We start from the raw sequence: 21,237 nt of genomic DNA on the forward strand, positions 1-21,237 counted from the left end.
TTCAAGTAAACAAAAAGTGTCAGAAAAGGCTTGGTCTTCAAGTTAGTTAGAAGAGTGGGTGATGTGTGGCATAGGCTTCTAATGTTGGGCATAAAATGCCAGGAGAGTTCAAACACCCCCTAAATAACCCCTTTTTGGAAAGTGGACACCCCAAGCTATTTGCTGAGAGGTATGTTGAGTCCATGGAACATTTTATGTTTTGCCACAAGTTTCTCTCTCCAAAATTACATTTTTTTTTTTTTTTTACACAAAGTTGTCACTTAAATGATATATTGCTCACACATGCCATGGGTATAAGTTAAATTACACCCCAAAATACATTCTGCAGATTCTCCTGAGTATGGGGATACCACATGTGTGAGACTTTTTGGCATCTATCCGCATACAGGACCCAAAAAAACAATCATCGCCTTCAGGCTTTTTAAGGGAGTAAATTGCTCATTTCACTTCCTCACTACCTATGACAGATGTAGTGACGTCATATCCGGTAACTGTAATGCACGCCATGGCACTTTATAGATGTAAATGATTTAGCACATGTGATTAGGTATGTGGAAGCAGTGCTAAGTTTAATTTTTGTTATAAATAACCTATCCTGTAACCCCATCGCTAACACTAACCCTTCCTGTAACCCTAACACTAACATTCACACTAACCTTCTTTGTGACCCTAACAATAATCCTCACACGTTGCCCCAATCCTAACACTAACCCTCTCTGTGACCATAACACAAACCCTCCCGGTAAGTCTAACTCTATCACTGACACTAACCCTTCCTGTAAACCCAAACACCTTCCCTATAACTCCAGCTCTTATATTTAACCCTTTTTGTATCCCTTACATTTACTCTCCCTGTAACCCAAAAAACAACTTTTCCAGTAGCCCCAGCCTACACTAACCCCCCTTGCCACCCCAACCCTAACACTAACCTTTCAAAAAGCCCTAGCTCTAGAACCAACCCTCTCATACCCTTCTTGTATTCTTAGTGTCAAAGAAGCCACCATGACTTGGGCTCCTGGAGGGGCCTGGGGGCCAGCCTCCTTCCCCCCCAACTATGGACCCAGGAAGTAAGAGACCCCCTCTTGGTGTTATAAATAACCTTTTCCCTAAGAGTGTTATATCACTTCTCTGGGTACCTGACTGGCTGTGAATCATACCAGCTACCCTTTCCATGCAATTAGGGCTGGAGGAACTGTTTCTGGGACCCCCTTGGCATACTGTGCATGGTGGAACTGTTATCCTGGAGCGATGTGTTAAGTGCAGGGGGAATGAATTCCAGCAGATGTGGGGTTAAGAAACTTTACTTTCTGTTACAGGTTTCCTGGCATTAGCTATTGTTTGCTGCAGTATAATAAGATTTGGGTGATAGGCTCTCACTTTGTTTGATCACCTCCGGAGTCCAGACTACTGGGTGCTGGGGTGGAGGGGTCCATTGTTTTCTTGTGCTTAATTGTTTATTTGTTTATGTAGAGATGTCATTTTCTCCTGGGACTTGTATTGTGTGCCATACCGGTCTAGGGGGAAGGGTTTTGTGTATAAATGCTGCTCCACTAATTCCCACTGAGCAGGCGGACATGAACACCGTCCCGCTCTCCTCTATAGGGAAATTGGATGGAAACAGACCGCCAGATGGATGGAAAATAGGACCAGGGTTCTTATCCAGACAGGTTGAGGGGCTCAGAGTGCTTATTTTCATACAGAGGACACTGGATTAGTGTTGGGTCCTGGAGCCTGGAGATTTTGTAGAGACTTAATGAGGAAGCAGTCTCCAATCCTGGGTCTGGGTTTTGTGGACAAGCACCATTCTGTTTGTGTATTTGTGCACAGTACTTTTAGGGGATAACTATGGATTAGGACTCCACCCCCAAGGAGACTATTATAGGAAGCAGCATATGGATGGACATACAGGGGATGTGTGTCTGTCTGCATTGACCAAGTCAACACTCAGAGTAACAATAAAGTGTGAGAACAGGTGTGGTGCTGGGATGGCTACTATCCACACCTATAAATGAACTGCATCACTCACTAACACAAGTACCCAAGAGCTTGCAAAAAAATATAAAAGCAAAGGGTAGTGCGCTATTTAGATGTGCGATGAAGCTAAAATAGTATAGATAATCCAAGAAGTGTAAAAATATGAAAATGCTCAATCTGATAAACCGTAAAAGATTAATACATATGTAGCACTGCCCCTAGAGGATTGCTGAGAATTACGTTTTCTGGATTCCCCTGGGTTACCTTTAGCAACTGACAGCAGATAAACAGCAATGAAAGTTCTTGGCTCAGCCAAAAATCAATCCAGGGGATGTTGGTTTTGTGGTTTTATTGAGAACTGGGATAGGAGAAGGGATAAGTGGGATACTCCAACTGACAACTATTCACAATGGTGAGGACAACTGACTTTAGAATGCGACAAGGCCGATGCTTCACCCTGCCACTGAAGTGAAGATAGATAAAGTGTTCCTGCTTAAATTACTCTTCAGGGTTCTAACATGGCACCCCCTTTCTCACTTGTTGTGTGTGTTGACACCCATCCACTGACTCCCCACTGGAATGGTCCCCTTCCTAGGCAGACCCCTGGCAAGCTTCCCGGTACTCACAGACACTGTTTTTCCCAAGGTTGCTCTGTCTCCAACTCCACCAGTCAGCTTTCATGGACCTCCTGGCTCAGCTCCTCACTCCTGGTTCACTAGGCCGACCGCCTGTGACCACCATCCATAGCAGCAGAAGGAGAGACAGCCGTACCCCCTGCCACATGTGCCCTTGTCTTTTATAGCCTATCCCAGGATGCACCACTCTCTGTGCCAACCCACTGGGACAGCTACAAAAGCCTGTGTGTCACTGGCAGGGTTTCCTCCACTGTCCAACAGTCCAACAGGCCTCCCTCAGACCAAATGAATCACACATGGACACATGCAACAGGCATAACTAATAATCAGGCTCCCCTGATAAGCAGACAGAGCAAACTATATTACACCTGCCTAGCACCTATCTAGGAGGGTGCTACACATAAATAAAAAAAAAATATATATATATATATATCTATATCAAATATTGAATGAATAGAAGGCACAAGTGTATAAATAATATTCCCTATTAAGTGAATAGCTAAATGTGCAAACGGTGCCAAAAAAGTGCATTAAAACTTGTTGAACAATGTGAGTCCGAAGATAAAAAATATATACTGTATATACTCGAGTATAAGCCGAGTTTTTCAGCACATTTTTTTGTGCTGAAAACGTCCCCCTCGGCTTATACTTGAGTCAAGAAAAAAAAAAAAGTCCCTGGCCGCTCCGACATGCTTAAGCTTTAAAAATGGTGCCGCCCGGCGCATACATGTCACCGCACACGCACCGCCGCCGCTCGGGAGAGGCCGGGAATAGCCGAAAGTATACGAGCGGCGCGTGCGCAATGACGTGTCGGCACCGGGCGGCGCCATTTTTAAAATGAAGGCGTCTCTGGAACAGGTAAGTGAAACAGCTGCACTACCTGCCATTATGCAGGGCTGCGGGCATACTACAAGGGATGCAGTGCTGCGGGCATGGTCCACCTGTACCATGCCCACAGCACTGCATCTCCTGTAGTATGCCCACAACCCCGGATCCTCTTGTACCATGCCAGTACCCTGCATTCTCCTGTACCATGCAAGTACCCTGCATTCTCCTGCACCATGCCAGTACCCTGCATTCTCCTGCACCATGCCAGTACCCTGCATTTTCCTGCACCATGCCAGTACCCTGCATTCTCCTGTACCATGCCAGTACCCTGCATTCACCTGCACCATACCAGTACCCTGCATTCTCCTGCACCATGCCAGTACCCTGCATCCTCCTGCACCATGCCAGTACCCTGCATTCTCCTGCACCATGCCAGTACCCTGCATTTTCCTGCACCATGCCAGTACCCTGCATTCTCCTGTACCATGCCAGTCACCCTGCATTCTCCTGTACCATGCCAGTACCCTGCATTCTCCTGTACCATGCCAGTACCCTGCATTCTCCTGCACCATGCCAGTCACCCTGCATTCTCCTGTACCATGCCAGTACCCTGCATTCTCCTGTACCATGCCAGTACCCTGCATTCTCCTGCACCATGCCAGTCACCCTGCATTCTCCTGTACCATGCCAGTACCCTGCATTCTCCTGTACCATGCCCGCCGCCCTGCATTCTCACCCTAGGCTTATACTCGAGTCAATGATTTATACTCCAGTATATACGGTAATAGCAAGTCCAAAAAAAGAAAGTTAAAAAAAATGTATGTGCAAGGTTCATCCACTCATCAATTGGATAATCTGGTACTCTCACCTCTAAAATTATAGTCAATATGTGTAACAAAATGTGATAAAAGTCCTCTCTGTGGGGTGACTTCTCTGCTCAACATATTATCCCCAGATATGTAAATAAGAAATAAACAGCATATAGTGTAATATTGTCAAGAAAGATAAATAATCTTTATAAGTGATATAGAGGGTTCATCAATCCGTGCAGTGCATATGAACCAACATGGTGTGACATGTGAAATGATGCCGGTGAAGTGATATCAAGTGGAAACAGTCAGTCCACCTCTGTAAAAAAAACACTAAGCAGTGTCCCACTAAACACAAACCAAAAAAGTATAAAAAGACAAAGCCTTTGAATATAATATGTAATCTCCTAGGGCTGTCTCCATAATCAGCTCAATGTATATAGGAAAGAAGAAAGGTCCAAATTAAAGTATCAATCAAAGATTTTATTTTCTTAAAAACACTTCTCACTTACATGTAGGTAAGGGTTAACCATTTGGTGCATTGTTCCCCTGACAGGTCAGTAGATGAATTGTAGTTCAAGTTTCCAATAACAGCCAGCGCTATCACTGCGGCTACTGCTCGTGGAATGCAGCCGACGCTTCCGTTCTCTCCCCTCGCCGGACAGACAGCTTGACGCTTGTGGGTGATGACCGGCTATGTGTAGGAATGCTTCGCTTCACTAGCTCCTCCTACGCGTTACGTCACAGGCACCTGACATCCTCAGGGTTCAGCACTTAGAGTAACAGTTGCTGGAGGAGCAGCATGTGAACACCATTGTGTTCTGGAATAAGAGTCTGCGTTCTAGGTTGAGAATTGTGTAGCCCACGGTGGGCTGCTTTCTAGTATAGTGGATTACTATGGATTAGGGCTCCGACCCCCCCAACCTGGCTGAATTACTAAACTGTGTTTTTGCCTTTAAATGCTGTATGAAGGTAAAACCCCTATGTCAAAATCCTGCAGTAAGGAATGTTTATTTTTCAATAAAAGTGGACTAAGAAAGCCTTGAAACATACTTCACGACTGGACCGGTGTAACGTGAGAATTACCTACCCCGTGAGAAAAACCTACCCTCGTCACTTCCGGACAGAAACAGCTGAGCAGCGCAGCAGTGCGCATGCTCAGAGCCCCGGATACCTAATGGAAGAACTGAGGAGCTTACTAGTGCGCATGCGCACTAGTATGAAACGATCACGGTGTACCGTGAAAAAAACCTACCGACGCAGCGGTTAGATAAAACAGCTGTGCTGAAATACGAGTCATCTCCGCTCCTGTCCCTGTCACTTCCCTGCTCTCGGCAAGTAAATATAAAAGCGGCTCTCGGCTCCGTGATTTATGTTTTCATACACCCGCCGCCGCTTTTATATTTACTTGCCGAGAGCAGGGAAGTGACAGGCACAGGAGCGGAGATGACTCGTATTTCAGCACAGCTGTTTTAATGTAACCGCTGCGTTACATACAGTGCCGAGCACCGGAAGTGACGAGCGGTAGGTTTTTCTCACGGGTAGGTAATTCTCACGGAACACCGGTGTTCATGAAATGTGCTACCATTAGGCTGAACTCTCCACAAATGGCACAAGATGGAATTTCTATAACCCCTTACCGTTACTTTGGCCGTTCCCAGGTATTGGTTTCCATTGTTCATGAGGATCTTGCCACGCACTAACATTAAGCTCTTAACCGGGAAATCTTGGATGAAGTACTCAACTTCAAATGCTGAATTGTGTCCATCTACTACAATTGTTTCTTCAGAGTCTGCACGTAGCACGCTGGATGTAATCAGAGTGCATCTATTGAGAGGAGATAAATAACACCATACCAATTTGTGAGTAATAAACTTAAAAAAATGGAGGTGCTGCTAACACAATTACTGTGCCGATCCATACATTTACATTTCTTTTTGTTAGGAAATTTTTCAGTTTTATAACAAATCAAGTTCACTTGAAATGGTGACTTCAAATCGATCTGGACAGGAACAGCCAAGAATCTTTTCAAAGCTGAAGAAAACAATACAGAGTGCGGAATATGGTGTGTAAATGGTTGTATATAAAGTTATTGAGAATCTGCCTTTAAAACTGTTTTTAAAATGAATTTTAAAACAGTCTGGAATGCAATGGTTCAAACTGGGACTTATAGGGGAGTCTAGATAGGCGTTTCACCTTTTAGAAAGCCCAGTAAGTAGTGAACAGTCAGACACACCAAAGTTCAAGTTACAAAGAGTTTTTTAATTGTGCCTAAAATGTTGCAAACCAGGACTTTGCAGTGAACTGAATTCTCTAGTGGGGGTGGAAGATTCTTGGCTACTTGCAGGATGAATAAGCAAGCTATCGTTAAACAAAAGTTATGGGAATCTGGGCACTGCCATCGGGGATATCTTCCAATGCTAATTTTAAAAAATACTATAAAGAAGGCCTATTATGCGGTTAGAGGGTGAAATTAAAAATATACAAATTCATTAAAAGAGAAGTATAGATAAAAGCTTTTTTGGCCATACTTTACCTGTGGGTCACAGGAGTCTTCTCCAGTGAAGAAGAGTCAGCTGAGAGTGGGCTATTGCTGCTCTAGTCTCTGGAAGGATACCAACAATATTGTCAGGATCCACCCGGGTCCCTGATTGAGAGCTGGCTCCACCTCTCAGCTAGCTTCTGAAAGCCGGATCCAGCTGCACCCACCCCCTCTCCTGTCTGGCGCTCAAGTGAGCACAGGAGAAGCAGACTGGAGAGTGGTGACTGACAGTTACTGGTCTTTGCTCTGAGCAGACCAAGAACTGAGTGAACAGCAGTCATGAGATTTCTCAGTTCTTGGTCTTAGAGCCGACTTGGTATAGCTGCAGCATTACACCAATACTGCAGCATAGAGGTGAGTATAAACGTTTTTTTTTTTTTTTTTTTTTTTTAATGCCTTCAACTGATAAATGATGTGCCTAAAGCTGTAGGCAATATTTTGGCTGACGATTTTATTAGTCAATGTAATTACAACAATACACAGATATTCATGAATTTACAGTGATTGATTGTACGTTTAAATTATGGAATGTCTAACTGAAGGGTTGGCAAGGCAAGCATCACCATCAACTGGTTGACAGGTGACTGACAGGTGGATTGTGACTACGGCTCTTAACTGCACAGCGGAAAGCGGGAGGCAGGAGCTGGATGGAGGGTGGGAGCTGCTCAGTGATTGGTTGCTAAGTGGTCCTAGCAACCAATCACCAGCTTGCTAATATGAACTCTGGCAGCTCCCACTCCCACCTTCCACCCTGCACTATGCTCTCTCCTGATCTCTGCTCTGATGAACACACACTTGCAGGTAAGTGATACCTACACAGTGCTGTGTGTATGTGGGGGGTGGGGGTACACTGTTGGAAAAGGGACAGAAGACACTATGGGTGGAGGCTTGATGTGAAGGGGCTCAGATGACACTGTTTTGGGGGGTACAGGACACTACTTGGGGGAGGAAGGGGGGAGAGGACACTACAGTTGGGTGGTGTTGTGAACGTGCCAGGGGACCCAGCATTGGGGGGTATAGGACAGTGGGTGGATGGGTGATGTGAAAGGGCAGAGGAAACCACATTTGGGGGTACAGGATACTACTGTGGGGGCAGGGGATACTACAGGGTGGGGGGTGATGTGAAGGGGGCAGAGGGCATGGCATTGGGGGGGGGGGGGTGATTACAGAACACTACTCTGGAGGGAGGGGGGCAGAGCTCACTACAATGGGGGGGGGTGATGTGAAGGGGCAGAGGACACTGATTTCGGAGGTACAGAACACTACTGTGAGGGGAGAGGGGCAGAGGGCACTGCTATGGGGGGCACAGGACACTACAGTGGGAGGATAATGTGAAGGGGACAGAGGACACTACTGTGATGCTGTCTTTTTATTAGGAACTTGATCGTTTTTTGTTTTTTTTAAAGGGCGCCGCATAGTAGACTTCACGCCCCTCCCCCCCCCCCTTCCCACCATGGATCTTTGCTTTCCTCCATGCTGTCCAGGTAGATCTCAATCTCTGAAAGGTTGCCTACCCCTGGTCTAAAGAATACTTTGACAGTTCATTTTGCAGGGACAGTTTAATTGTTTTATAGTTAAAAGTGTATTAAACAATAATTACCCACTTTACCACTCCTTTTCACCCTCTATGGATCAGAGCAATATTTACAATTCTGCTATGGACCTGTTTATTCAGCATTCGTCACTACTTAAGATAACAAGGTAATACAAATATTGTGTTTTTAAGGACAAACAATGTTTTTCTTTTGTAATTATTGTATTACAACAAATTATTTATTTTTTCTTGCAATCCTTAAAAAATGAAACATAACAAAACTTATTGTTACTGCAGATAACAAGTGTGCATTTTATCTTTGTCCTGTTTAAAAATGACACTAAAATTGTGATTCTGGCACAAAGCATTACAAAGTTATTTGCAAATGAAAAAAAGTTTGTGTTTTTATTTTTTTTTATTTTGCCTTTCTTTTAAATGTGAAACGTGTAAGATAATGGTAAATGCGTAAAAATATTAATGAACAAGACAAATAAAAAAAGTTTACACATTAATGGTTAATAAAACAGGACAAATTAATAAAAAAAAAAAAAAAAGAAAAACAGCAGGTAAATGATTGAATGGATAAGGAGAATAAAGAGTTACTTAGGGCTGTTTGTTTTTTTTTTAATTGAAAAAAAAAAAAAAAAAAAAAAAAACATTTTTGCTTTAACTGAGTTCATCTGCAGATTAAATCCCTTATATCTGCAGATGAATGGATAGATACAAAAGTAACATTATGTTACTTTGTATGTTTGTATGAGCAGCTTGTTGATAAACATTGTTGACTGCTTATTTTTTTATTTATTTTTTTACAGCTACAGCTTCTCTGACTCTGTGTACACAGCAATGCCAGCTTTGATTAATCAGAGACAAATTGCTGTGTACAGAGAGGGGGAGCAGGGCAGAAGGACTGGATGTGTTACACTTTCCTCTGTACATTGTTGCCCTTTTCTGGGCATGTATATCACGTCCAAAGTCTGGAACTAGTTAAACTTTGACAAACAGCCATAAACCAAATATTTGTAATTCTATATGAGTCCTAAGATTTGCACAGCCTTACCACACATGATGGGTAGGACTGGCATGGGAGACCTGGCTATTTTCTGCTATTTTTTCTCAGCTGAATACAATCTGGTCACATTACCTTCTCCCAAATCTGTAGCATTACCTTCCCCCAAATCTGTAATTGGACAATGATTCGGCCAAATGGATTTCAGGGTGGGATTTCTAGGCAAATGAGTGGACATCAGAAATAATCTCTAAACCCTGGTACCATGCACCTCCAAGTAGGAGGAAAAGGAAAAGTGGAGGTATAGTCCACTCTTTTTTAGCATCAATAGTAGAAAACTTAATTTAGGGTTTCATTCCCTCCATTTTTATAAAAGCCTCTTTGTAGGAACACGTTCTGCCACATTTACAGTATTACAAAACTTTCAAAGCCAAAGTTTACAGAGCTCCAAGAGTGTCTGTTGACATCCCAGGGCAGGAGTCCAAATGAAACCAAAGCATTTGCAACATAGTGGTCTGAGTTTAACCACTTGTAATTCTTAGGCTGATTGTAAACATCCTGGACATCAAAAGGTAAAAAAAACACATTTTATTCCAGCCATGAGCAATTGTTCAGTAAAAGGCTTTACAGCTGCAATTACTTTTATGGTAGTGAGATGGGGCTGATGTTCCAGCTTTTAGACAGCACCACCTCCCCCCCCCCGTTCCACAGTTGGCCCCCACCCGCAGTGGTTCCTGGGCTCACCTTCGGGGGGTAGGGATGATCGAACTTTTGAAAAGTTCGGTTCGACCAGAACACCCGAATTTCCCAAAAGTTCGGTTCGGATTTCAGAACCCCATTGAAATCAATGGGACTCGAACTTCGGTAATCAAAAAACACAATTTTTAAGCCCTAAAACCCAATAAATGCCCCTAAAAAGTGCCTAGGGTTCTGGGTCATGCCCCATTAACTATTAATCACACAAAAAAAAGTTCTTAAAAATTGTCATTTTTGATAAAAAAAATTATTGAAAAAATTAAAAAAAAGAGAGATTTTTTAATTTTTACTTTGGATTTAGTATCTGGGGGGTCTAAAAGGTGTGCATGTGAAGTTTCAGCTCTGTACCATGTCCAGAACCATGAAAAAAAAGATAATTTTTCAGTAGAACAGGGATGTGGGTCGGGACCCTCCTTTAACTTTAACACCTATATGATCTTTTTTTCTGGTTCTGGACATGCTACAGAGCTGAAACTTCACAGGTACACCTTTTAGACCCCCCAGACACAAAATCACACAAAAAAAGTTCTTAAAAATTGTCATTTTTGATAAAAAAAAGCCAATTATTGAAAAAATTAAAAAAAAAGAGAGAGATTTTTTAATTTTTACTTTGGATTTAGTATCTGGGGGGGTCTAAAAGGTGTGCATGTGAAGTTTCAGCTCTGTGGCATGTCCAGAACCATGAAAAAGAAAAGATAATTTTTCAGTAGAACGGGGATGTGGGTCGGGACCCTCCTTTAACTTTAACACCTATATGATCTTTTTTTCTGGTTCTGGACATGCTACAGAGCTGAAACTTCAAAGGTACACCTTTTAGACTCACCAGACACAAAATCACACAAAAAAGTTCTTAAAAATTGTCATTTTTGATAAAAAAGCCAATTATTGAAAAAATTTAAAAAAAAAAAAAAAAAAAAAGAGATTTTTTGATTTTTACTTTGGATTTCAGTTCTGGGGGGTCCAAAAGGCGTACATGTGAAGTTTCAGCTCTGTAGCATGTCCAGAACCATAAAAAAAAGATTGTTTGTATTAGAAAACTTTCAGCACAGGAGTATGGCTCCGCTGCTGTAACACCTTGCCGGTTTAATAGAAGGCATTTTTTTGGGTTCTTTGCAGTCAGGAAAAACATCTGAACTTGTGTATAGTGGTACTGTGCACAAGTTCTGATGTTTTGCCTGCCTCCAAAAAACCCCAAAAAATGCCAGCAAAAACACACCTGGGCATTTTTTTTTTTTTTGACGCTAGCGTTTTTTTGGCATTTTTTGGGGTTCTTTTGAGGCAGGCAAAACATCTGAACTTGTGTATAGTGGTGTATATACACACATCCATCTATGTATATACACACCTAGACATATATAGGTGTGATAGTAGCAGAAATATATGCTTGCGCTAATGAAATCATTTACAGTAATATATTTCTGCTACTATCACACCTATATATGTCTAGGTGTGTATATAAATATATGTATGTGTGTATATATACCACTATACACAAGTTCAGATGTTTTGCCTGCCTCAAAAGAACCCCAAAAATGCCAAAAAAAACGCTAGCGTCAAAAAACAATGCCCAGGTGTGTTTTTGCTGGCATTTTTGGGGGGTTTTTGGAGGCAGGCAAAACATCAGAACTTGTGCACAGTACCACTATACACAAGTTCAGATGTTTTTCCTGACTGCAAAGAACCCAAAAAAATGCCTTCTATTAAACCAGCAAGGTGTTACAGCAGCGAAGCCAACCCCCTGTCTGAAAGTTTTCTAATACAAACAATCTTTTTTTATGGTTCTGGACATGCTACAGAGCTGAAACTTCACATGTACACTTTTTAGACCCCCCAGATCTGAAATCCAAAGTAAAAATCAAAAAATCTCTTTTTTTTTTTCAATAATTGGCATTTTTATCAAAAATGACTATTTTTAAGAACTTTTTTTGTGTGATTTTGTGTCTGGGGGGTCTAAAATGTGTACCTGTGAAGTTTCAGCTCTGTAGCATGTCCAGAACCAGAAAAAAAAAGGATTGTATGTTTTAGAAAACTTTCAGCTCAGGGGGTTAGCTTCTCTCCACACCTTGCCGGTTTCAAAGCAGGCATTTTTTTTGGGTTCTTTGCAGTCAGGAAAAACATCTGAACTTGTGTATAGTGGTACTGTGCACAAGTTCTGATGTTTTGCCTGCCTCCAAAACCCCCCAAAAAATGCCAGCAAAAACACACCTGGGCATTTTTTTTTTGACGCTAGCGTTTTTTTGGCATTTTTTGGGGTTCTTTTGAGGCAGGCAAAACATCTGAACTTGTGTATAGTGGTATATTTACACACATACATATATTTATATACACACCTAGACATATATAGGTGTGATAGTAGCAGAAATATATTACTGTAAATGATTTTATTAGCGCAAGCATATATTTCTGCTACTATCACACCTATATATGTCTAGGTGTGTATATAAATATATGGATGTGTGTATATACACCACTATACACAAGTTCAGATGTTTTGCCTGCCTCCAAAAACCCTCAAAAAATGCCAGCAAAAACACCCCTGGGCATTTTTTTTGATGCTAGCGTTTTTTTGGCATTTTTTTGGGTTCTTTTGAGGCAGGCAAAACATCTGAACATGTGTATAGGGGGTATATATACACATATATGTCTGAATATATACCCCTAGACATATATAGGTGTGATAGTAGCAGAAATAAATGCTAGCGCTAATGAAATCATTTACAGTAATATATTTCTGCTACTATCAGACATATATGTCTATATATACCCCCTATACACATGTTCAGATGTCATGTCTGACATCAAACATGTCCTCAAAAAAGCACTGGCAGTGGCAGCCCCTGCAGCATAAAAAATGCTTGGCTGGTGAGAAGCCATATGGGTGTGCCGAAGCAATTCAGAGAAATGATCATTTCTCTATAGCGGTCACCCTGCTATGGAAGGGTTTTGTCACCCTGCCATAGCAGTCACTGCCAGTTAACCCTACACTACACTACGGTCCCTTTACACTTAACACTTTCCCTACAGAAACTAAATTTTGAAGCTAACTTAAGTGTAAAGGAGCACTCTAACTACACTAGATATCCCTTTCCTCACACTAAAAATAGCTAAATGACACTTTTAAAGTAAAATTAACAGAACTGCTTCCACTCTCTTCCATGTCCAGTATAACAATGCTAGGAATATGGCGGGGTGATCTTATATACTGGGGGGCGTATTCACTAATGATTGGTCTAGGGACCCCCTAGTCACTCAAATCACATTCCTAGCATTCTCCTGCCCCCTCAATTGGCTTTTGCTAATGGTTCTGGTCCAATCACGGGCTTTTAAAGCCCATTTCCTGAAGCATTGCATTTTGGGCGGTTCTGGTTGCCGAATTCCGAACTTTTTGGGCAAAAAGTTCTAAATTCGGCCAAACCTCGAACACCCAAGGTTCGGGCCGAACCGATGGTGGACCCGAACCGTTTGATCATCCCTATCGGGGGGTCCAGGACTGCAGTAAATTGGCTAAACAGTGAGAGCAGGAGTAGATTGAGGAACATCCGATCCTTGATATCCGCTGCTAGTAATGAAGCCGGTGTTCTGCCGAAAACTCCAACTTGCCGAAATCTCCAACCATGTCACTTCTGGCGACTCTACAGCAGGAATAATTGGAGATTTTGACCATTTGGTGTTTTCACAGAACACATGCAGCCTATACACTACGGTACACGCTATAATGATTGGACATTGTTAGTCCACCCGCTAGTTTTGCTGCCTTGGAGGTGGCCATGTTGTTGGTACTAGCGTGCGGACTAACAATGTCCTCTCATTATAGCATGTAAAAGAGCAAGTGGTCTAAATCTTCGATTATTCCTGCTGTAGAATCACCTGGAAGTGAGTTTTTTTTTGTCACTTCAGTTTCAGTTCATTCATTCCTCAGCTACTATTTCCAGAGAAGAACATGATCTATGTTTGATTAGCTAGAGTGGGGAGCAGGGGAGGCACTGGGGGTCTTATAGACCTTTGATTCCTCCATTAAGAGGACCTGTCACCTGCCAATGCTATTGCATAGGAGGATTGTTAGATCCTTGAGACAGCAATAAAGTTAAAGGTGCACTTTATTCAAATACAGCAAATTCCTCAATAGCAGCTGCATCTCCATTCTGTGGTTTTACCTGCTTACCGCTAGGGATGGGCGAACAGTTCGGCCTGAAAATGAGTTCAGGCTGAACATTTGCCTGTTTGGCCGTTCTCCGAAAACCCGAATTTGTAGGATGTTCGCTTTGACGAACACTCTGCAATACACTGAGCACTGCACAGTGCATTCTGCCCTCTGATTGGGCAAAGCTTTGCCCAATCAGGGCGCACTGTAAGCTGGTTGTTAAGGAGCGGGGCTAGGAAGTCGGCCGTGGTGTCCTTAACAACCGATGAGTCATCAGCTGTCAATGGGTTTTTATTATTTTATTACTCTTTTATAGGTAAGGGGCAGGACCACCTGGCTACATCACCCGATGGCACCGCCCCCTTCTGACATCACAGGCCCAGCATTCACCGGTCCGTGACGTCAGAAGGGGGCGGTCACCGAGTGATGTAACCAGTTGGCCCCACTCCTTACCTATATAAGAAATGTCAAAGCAGAGAGGAGGCATTCGGCAGAAGGCCATCCTAGGAGGTGGAGGTTCTTTGTTTTTGTTTTTTTTGGGTCGGTGGGCAGCGTGATTGACGATGAATTTACATCGAAGGACACTATTTTTTTATCTTTTAATAAAGGATTTGTCAAAAACTTGTCTCTTGTTTTTATGAATGTTTGTACACTTTTTTGGTGAATGGGTAGGGGTGCTATATACCTGATACTCATTCACATAGGTGGGGTGGGATATGGGGGCCCCCCGCAGACCTCCACAACCACCAGCTAGGGTTGTGGCTTATCCCCATCAGCACCCACCCCCCCCCCCCATGTTGAGGGCATGTAGACTAGTATGGTTCGGGGGGGGGGGGTGCTCGCTTGTTACCCCCCCCCCCTTTCCTGACCTGCCAGGCTGCATGCCCAGATAATGGTCTGGTATGGATTTTGGTGGGGACCCTATGCCGTTGGTTTTTTACATTTTGGCGTGGGTTTCCCCTCCAAATCCATATAAATCCTTCCAGAAATGTTTTCTTTGCAAATGTCATTTTTGCTGCAGCATGTTTTATGCATGCTACAGATGTGCCACTTTACAGGCACACTAATGGGACCCCACAGGCACTATATTTAAAGATTTTTTTTATTTTTATAGTTGCACTTTAAGCACAATTACAATCATTGCTCCAAAAAAAAAAAAGGATTGTTTATAAAAAAAATTGCATTGGTACATGTCCCCCCAGGGCAGTATCCAGAACCCCATACCCCTTTTATGGCCAATTACTTGCATACAAGCCTTGAAAATGGGCCCTTGTGATTTTCCCCTGTTAGGGAGTTCTGCTGCAAACTAAACAGGGGGGTATTTGCCCCATGTCTACTTGCCGGTACTTCACAAGTGTGCCCTTGCTGGGATATACTAGTAATGTAGCCATGCAAGGAGGTGAGGATTCCATTTATAGAAGATAATGATAGTACATTTATACACACATTTTAAAATGTCGTATAAGTCTTTATTTACGTAGATTATCAAAAGAGTGTCTTTAAGTGCTTTCTGATTTAATGACCTGCAACAAGTGTGCAGAAAGTGAAGTCAGAGCTCCTAAACAACATACATGATTCAGGGTATTACCTATCTATAAACTTTCCTCAAAAATGATGGGGCACAGTAATTACCCATAAAGAAGCCACAGTAGCCACCAATAAAGTGGACACAGTAACCAATAATGAAGGCGTCATAGTAACCACCAAAGAAGAAGGCACAGTAACCACCAATGAAGAGGGCACAGTAACCACCAATGAAGAGGGCACAGTAACCACCAATGAAGAGGGCACATTAACAACCAATAAAGGGAGCACAGTAATTACCAATGAAGGGGACACAGTGACCAACAATAAAGAGGGCACAGTAATCACCAGTAAAATGGGGCACAATAACCAACAATGAAGGGGACAAAGTAACCACCAATGAAGAGAGCATGATAATCAACAATACAATGGGGCACAGTGACCAACAATGAAGGGTGCACATTAAGAGCCAATGAAGGGGGCTCAGTAACAACCAATGAAGGGGGCACAGTAACCAACAATAAAGAGGGCGCAGCAATCACCAATAAAATGGGGCAGCACAGTAAACATCAATGAAGAGAATATATTAATGATGGCACACTAACCACCAATGAAGGGGGCAAAGTAACCAACAAATAAGGGGGCATAGCAACCTGCAATGAAGAGAGCACAGTGACCAATAATGAGGGGTGCACAGTACCCACCAATGAAGGGGACCCAGTAACAAACAATGAAGGGGGCACAGTAATCACCATTGAAGAGAGCACAGTAATCACCAATAAAAATGGCACAGTAACCAACAATGAAGAAGGCAAAGTAGCCTAGGTATGTGCAGTCATGCCTAGTTCCTTAATTTTTATACCTATGAGAGGTTTCTTTGTTTGTTAGCGTGTCAGAGGTACTTTAAATGTAACATATTATTTAAATACAAAAAATAGTATAAAAAATAAATAAATATGTATAAATATACACATATACAGTATCTCACAAAAGTGAGTACACCCCTCACGTTTTTGTAAATATTTTTTTATACTGTATCTTTTCATGTGACAACACTGAAGAAATGACACTTTGCTACAATGTAATTTAGTGAGTGTACAGCTTGTATAACAGTGTAAATTTTGTCCCCTCAAAATAACTCAACACACAGCCATTAATGTCTAAACCACTGGAAACAAAAGTAAGTACACCCCTAAGTAAAAATGTCCAAATTGGACCCAATTAGCCATTTTTCCTCCCCAGTGTCATGTGACTCATTACTGTTACAAGGCCTCAGGTGTGAATGGGGAGCAGGTGCGTAAAATTTGGTGTTATCGCTTTCTCTCTCTCATACTGGTCACTGGAAGTTCAACATGGCACCTCATGGCAAAGAACTCTCTGAGGATCTGAAAAAAATAATTGTTGCTCTACGTAAAGATGGCCTAGGCTATAAGAGGATTGCCAAGACCCCGAAACTGAGCTGCAGCACAGTGGCCAAGACCATAGAGCGGTTTAACAGGACAGGTTCCACTCAGAACAGGCCTCGCCATGGTCGACCAAAGACGTAGAGTGCACGTTCTCAACGTCATATCCAGAGGTTGTCTTTGGGAAATAGACGTATGAGTGCTGCCAGCATTGCTACAGAGGTTGAAGGGATGGGAGGTCAGCCTGTCAGTGCTTAAACCATACGCCACACACTGCATCAAATTGGTCTGCATGGCTGTCATCCCAGAAGAAAGTCTCTTCTAAAGATGATGCACAAGAAAGCCCGCAAACAGTTTTCTGAAAACATGCAGACTAAGAACATGGATTACTGGGACCATGTCCTGTGCTCTGATGAGACCAAGATAAACCTATTTGGTTCAGATGGTGTCAAGCATGTGTGGCAGCAACCAGGTGAGAAGTACAAAGACAAGTGTGTTTTGCCTACAGTCAAGCATGATGGTGGAGGTGTCATGGTCTGGAGCTGCATGAGTGCTGCCGGAACTGGGGAGCTACAGTTCATTGAGGGAACCATGAATGCCAACATGTACTGTGACATACTGAAGCAGAGCATGATGCCCTCCCTTCGGAGACTGGGCCGCAGGGCAGTATTCCAACATGATACCGATCCCAAACACACCTCCAAGACGACCACGTGCTTGCTAAAGAAGCTGGCCAAGCATGTCTCTAGACCCGGGGTCCTCAATAGGCGGACTCCGGGCCGCCTCCGGACCCACACGGATTAAAATCTGGACCGCCGAAGCGGTCTGCTTCCTTCTGTCTCAGCGGGGGACAGAATGGAGAGGATCGGGAGGATCGGACTGGCTGTGTTTAGCGCTGCATGATTACAAAAAGCCGAGTACAAGTTCTTCTGCGGCGGAGAGGATGTCCTACAAAGTCCCGCCTCCTGGGCCGGCTGTTACCTATGATAGACAGAACACTGGTGACGTCTATCATAGGAGCCAGTGTCCAGGAGGCGGGACTTTGTAGGACATCCTCTCCGTCGGGTAAGAAGAACTTGTACTCGGCTTTTTGTAATCATGCAGCGCTAAACACAGCCACTCCGATCCTCTCAATTCTAACCCCCCCGCTGATGACAGAAGGAAGCAGACCTCGGCGGTCCAGATTAATGGGGGCACGCACACTGGTCACTGCATTATTGGGGGCACAAACACTTTTCACTCTGCATTATTGGGGGCACGCACACTGGTCACTGCATTATTGGGGGCACAAACACTGGTCACTGCATTATTGGGGGCACGCACACTGGTCACTCTGCATTATTGGGGGCACGCACACTGGTCACTCTGCATTATTGGGGGCACAAACACTGGTCACTCTGCATTATTGGGGGCACAAACACTGGTCACTCTGCATTATTGGGGGCACAAACACTGGTCACTCTGCATTATTGGGGGCACAAACACTGGTCACTCTGCATTATTGGGGGCACGCACACTGGTCACTCTGCATTATTGGGGGCACGCACACTGGTCACTCTGCATTATTGGGGGCACAAACACTGGTCACTGCATTATTGGGGGCACACACACTGGTCACTGCATTATTGGGGGCACACACACTGGTCACTCTGCATTATTGAGGGCACACACACTGGTCACTCTGCATTATTGGGGGTACACACACTGGTCACTCTGCATTATTGAGGGCACACACACTGGTCACTCTGCATTATTTGGGGCACACACACTGGTCACTCTGCATTAATGGGGGCACACACACGGTTGCTCTGCATTAATGGGGGCACGCACATGGTCACTCTGCATTAATGGGGGCACGCACATGGTCACTCTGCATTAATGGGGGCACGCACATGGTCGCTCTGCATTAATGGGGACACGCTCTGCATTAATAGGGGCACACACATGGTCGCTCTGCATTAATGGGGGCACACACATGGTCGCTCTGCATTAATGGGGACACCCTCTGCATTAATGGGGGCACACACATGGTCGCTCTGCATTAATGGGGGCACGCACATGGTCGCTCTGCATTAATGGGGACACGCTCTGCATTAATGGGGGCACACACATGGTCGTTCTGCATTAATGGGGGCACACACATGGTCACTCTGCATTAATGGGGGCACGCACATGGTCGCTCTGCATTAATGGGGGCACGCACATGGTCACTCTGCATTAATGGGGGCATGCACACTGGTTGCTTTTCATTAATGGGGGCACGCACAATGGTCGCTCTGCATTGGATGGGGGCAAGTTTTGGGGAATGCCTTTTTTTGTTGTTGGCGTTCTGTATTTGGAATTTGACGGTCACTTTTCCGGACCTCGGACTGAATGGAAAATTTGTAAGTGGACCTTTCAAGTTTACATTTGAGTACCCCTGCTCTAGACCTAAACCCTATTGAGCATCTGTGGGGCATCCTCAAATGGAAGTTGGAGGAGCGCAAGGTCTCTAACATCCACCAGCTCCGTGATGTCGTCATGGAGGAGTCAAAGAGGACTCCAGTGGCAACCTGTGAAGCTCTGGTGAACTCCATGCCCAAGAGGGTTAAGACAGTGCAGGAAAATGACGGTGGCCACACAATATATTGACACTTTGGGCCCAATTTGGACATTGTCACTTAGGGGTGTACTCATTTTTGTTGCCAGCGGTTTAGACATTAATGGCTGTGGGTTGAGTTATTTTGAGGGGACAGCAAGTTTACACTGTTATACAAGCTGTACACTCACTACTGTACATTGTAGCAAAGTGTCATTTCTTCAGTGTTGTCACATGAAAAGATATAATAAAAAATTTACAAAAATGTGAGGGGTGTACTCACTTTTGTGAGATCCAATATATATATATATATATATATATATATATATATATATATATATATATATATATATATATATATATATATATATATAGATATATATAGATATATATCTATATATATATCTATATATATATATATTTATTCATACAGTATATACTCTGTACAAAGACTGTTGCCGTTGCATTAAATATTCTGGTTCCTATCCCTCTATTCACACTGCAATGTGTTTGTTGTTCTGCAGTGCTTACTTTATTTATATAGGTAACTTAAATTGACTGTTTTGACTCATGCGTTTACGCACTTTGAAGCACGCTTAACCACTTCCCGCCCGCCCTATTACAAATTGACGGCGGGAATGTGGTTGAGTTATCCTGACCGGACGTCATATGACGGCGGCAGGATAACTCCGCTCTGGGCGCCCCCCGGGGGCGGGCAGAGCGGCGATCGGTGATGCGAGGTGTCAGTCTGACACCCTGCATCTCCGATCTCGGTAAAGAGCCTCTGACGGAGGCTCTTTACCATGTGATCAGCCGTGTCCAATCACGGCTGGTCACATCATAAACAGGAACAGCCGTTGATCGGCTTTCCTTAGTTCGTGCCTGACAGGAACGAGTAAAGGAGCGCCGATCGGCGGCTCCCCTGACAGGATGGGGGGGGGGGGGGGTCGGCACTAGTAATCAGATCATTGATTACCAGTGCAGACCCTCGGGGGGGATGCCACTAGATCCACCAGGGATGCCCACTATGACCCCAGGGATGCCCACTATGGCCACCAGGGATGGCAATCAGGGCTCAGGGAGCCCCCCATTGCCCTCCCCATCAGTGATGCCCACCAGTGTCCTCCCTATCAGTGCTGCCCACAAGTGCCCATCACTGCCATTCTTTAGTGTCGCCCACCAGTGCCCATTATTGCCCACCAGTGCCGCCTATCAGTGCCCATTAGTGCCCATCAGTGCCGCCCGTCAGTGCCGATCAGTGCCGCCCATCAGTGCCCATCAGTGCCCACCAGTGCTGCCTATCAGTGCCCATTAGTGCCCGTCAGTGCCACCTATCAATGCCCGTCAGTGCCACCTATCAGTGTCCATCAATGCCGCCTATCAGTGCCCAGCAGTGCCGCCTATCAGTGCCCACCAATGCTGCATATCTGTGCTACCTATCAGTGCCACATATCAGTGCCTATCAGTGACGCATATCAGTGCCGCCTATCAGTGCCGTCTATCA

The 21,237-nt window shown here is 43.9% G+C and overlaps 1 protein-coding gene across 1 annotated transcript in view; it reads right to left on the reverse strand.

The window, feature by feature from the left end:
- The window catches only part of LOC309553570 (venom factor-like), a 424,228-nt gene that overhangs the window by 402,167 nt on the left and 824 nt on the right, over positions 1-21,237 (reverse strand). The window contains exon 2 of the mRNA XM_082254842.1: positions 5,887-6,073. Coding sequence (XP_082110968.1) covers positions 5,887-6,073 — 187 coding nt within the window. The remainder of the gene's footprint in view (positions 1-5,886; positions 6,074-21,237) is intronic.

Source organism: Pelophylax lessonae (genome assembly GCF_965119305.1).
Source record: "Pelophylax lessonae genome assembly, chromosome: 4".
Taxonomy (NCBI): Eukaryota; Metazoa; Chordata; class Amphibia; order Anura; family Ranidae; genus Pelophylax; species Pelophylax lessonae.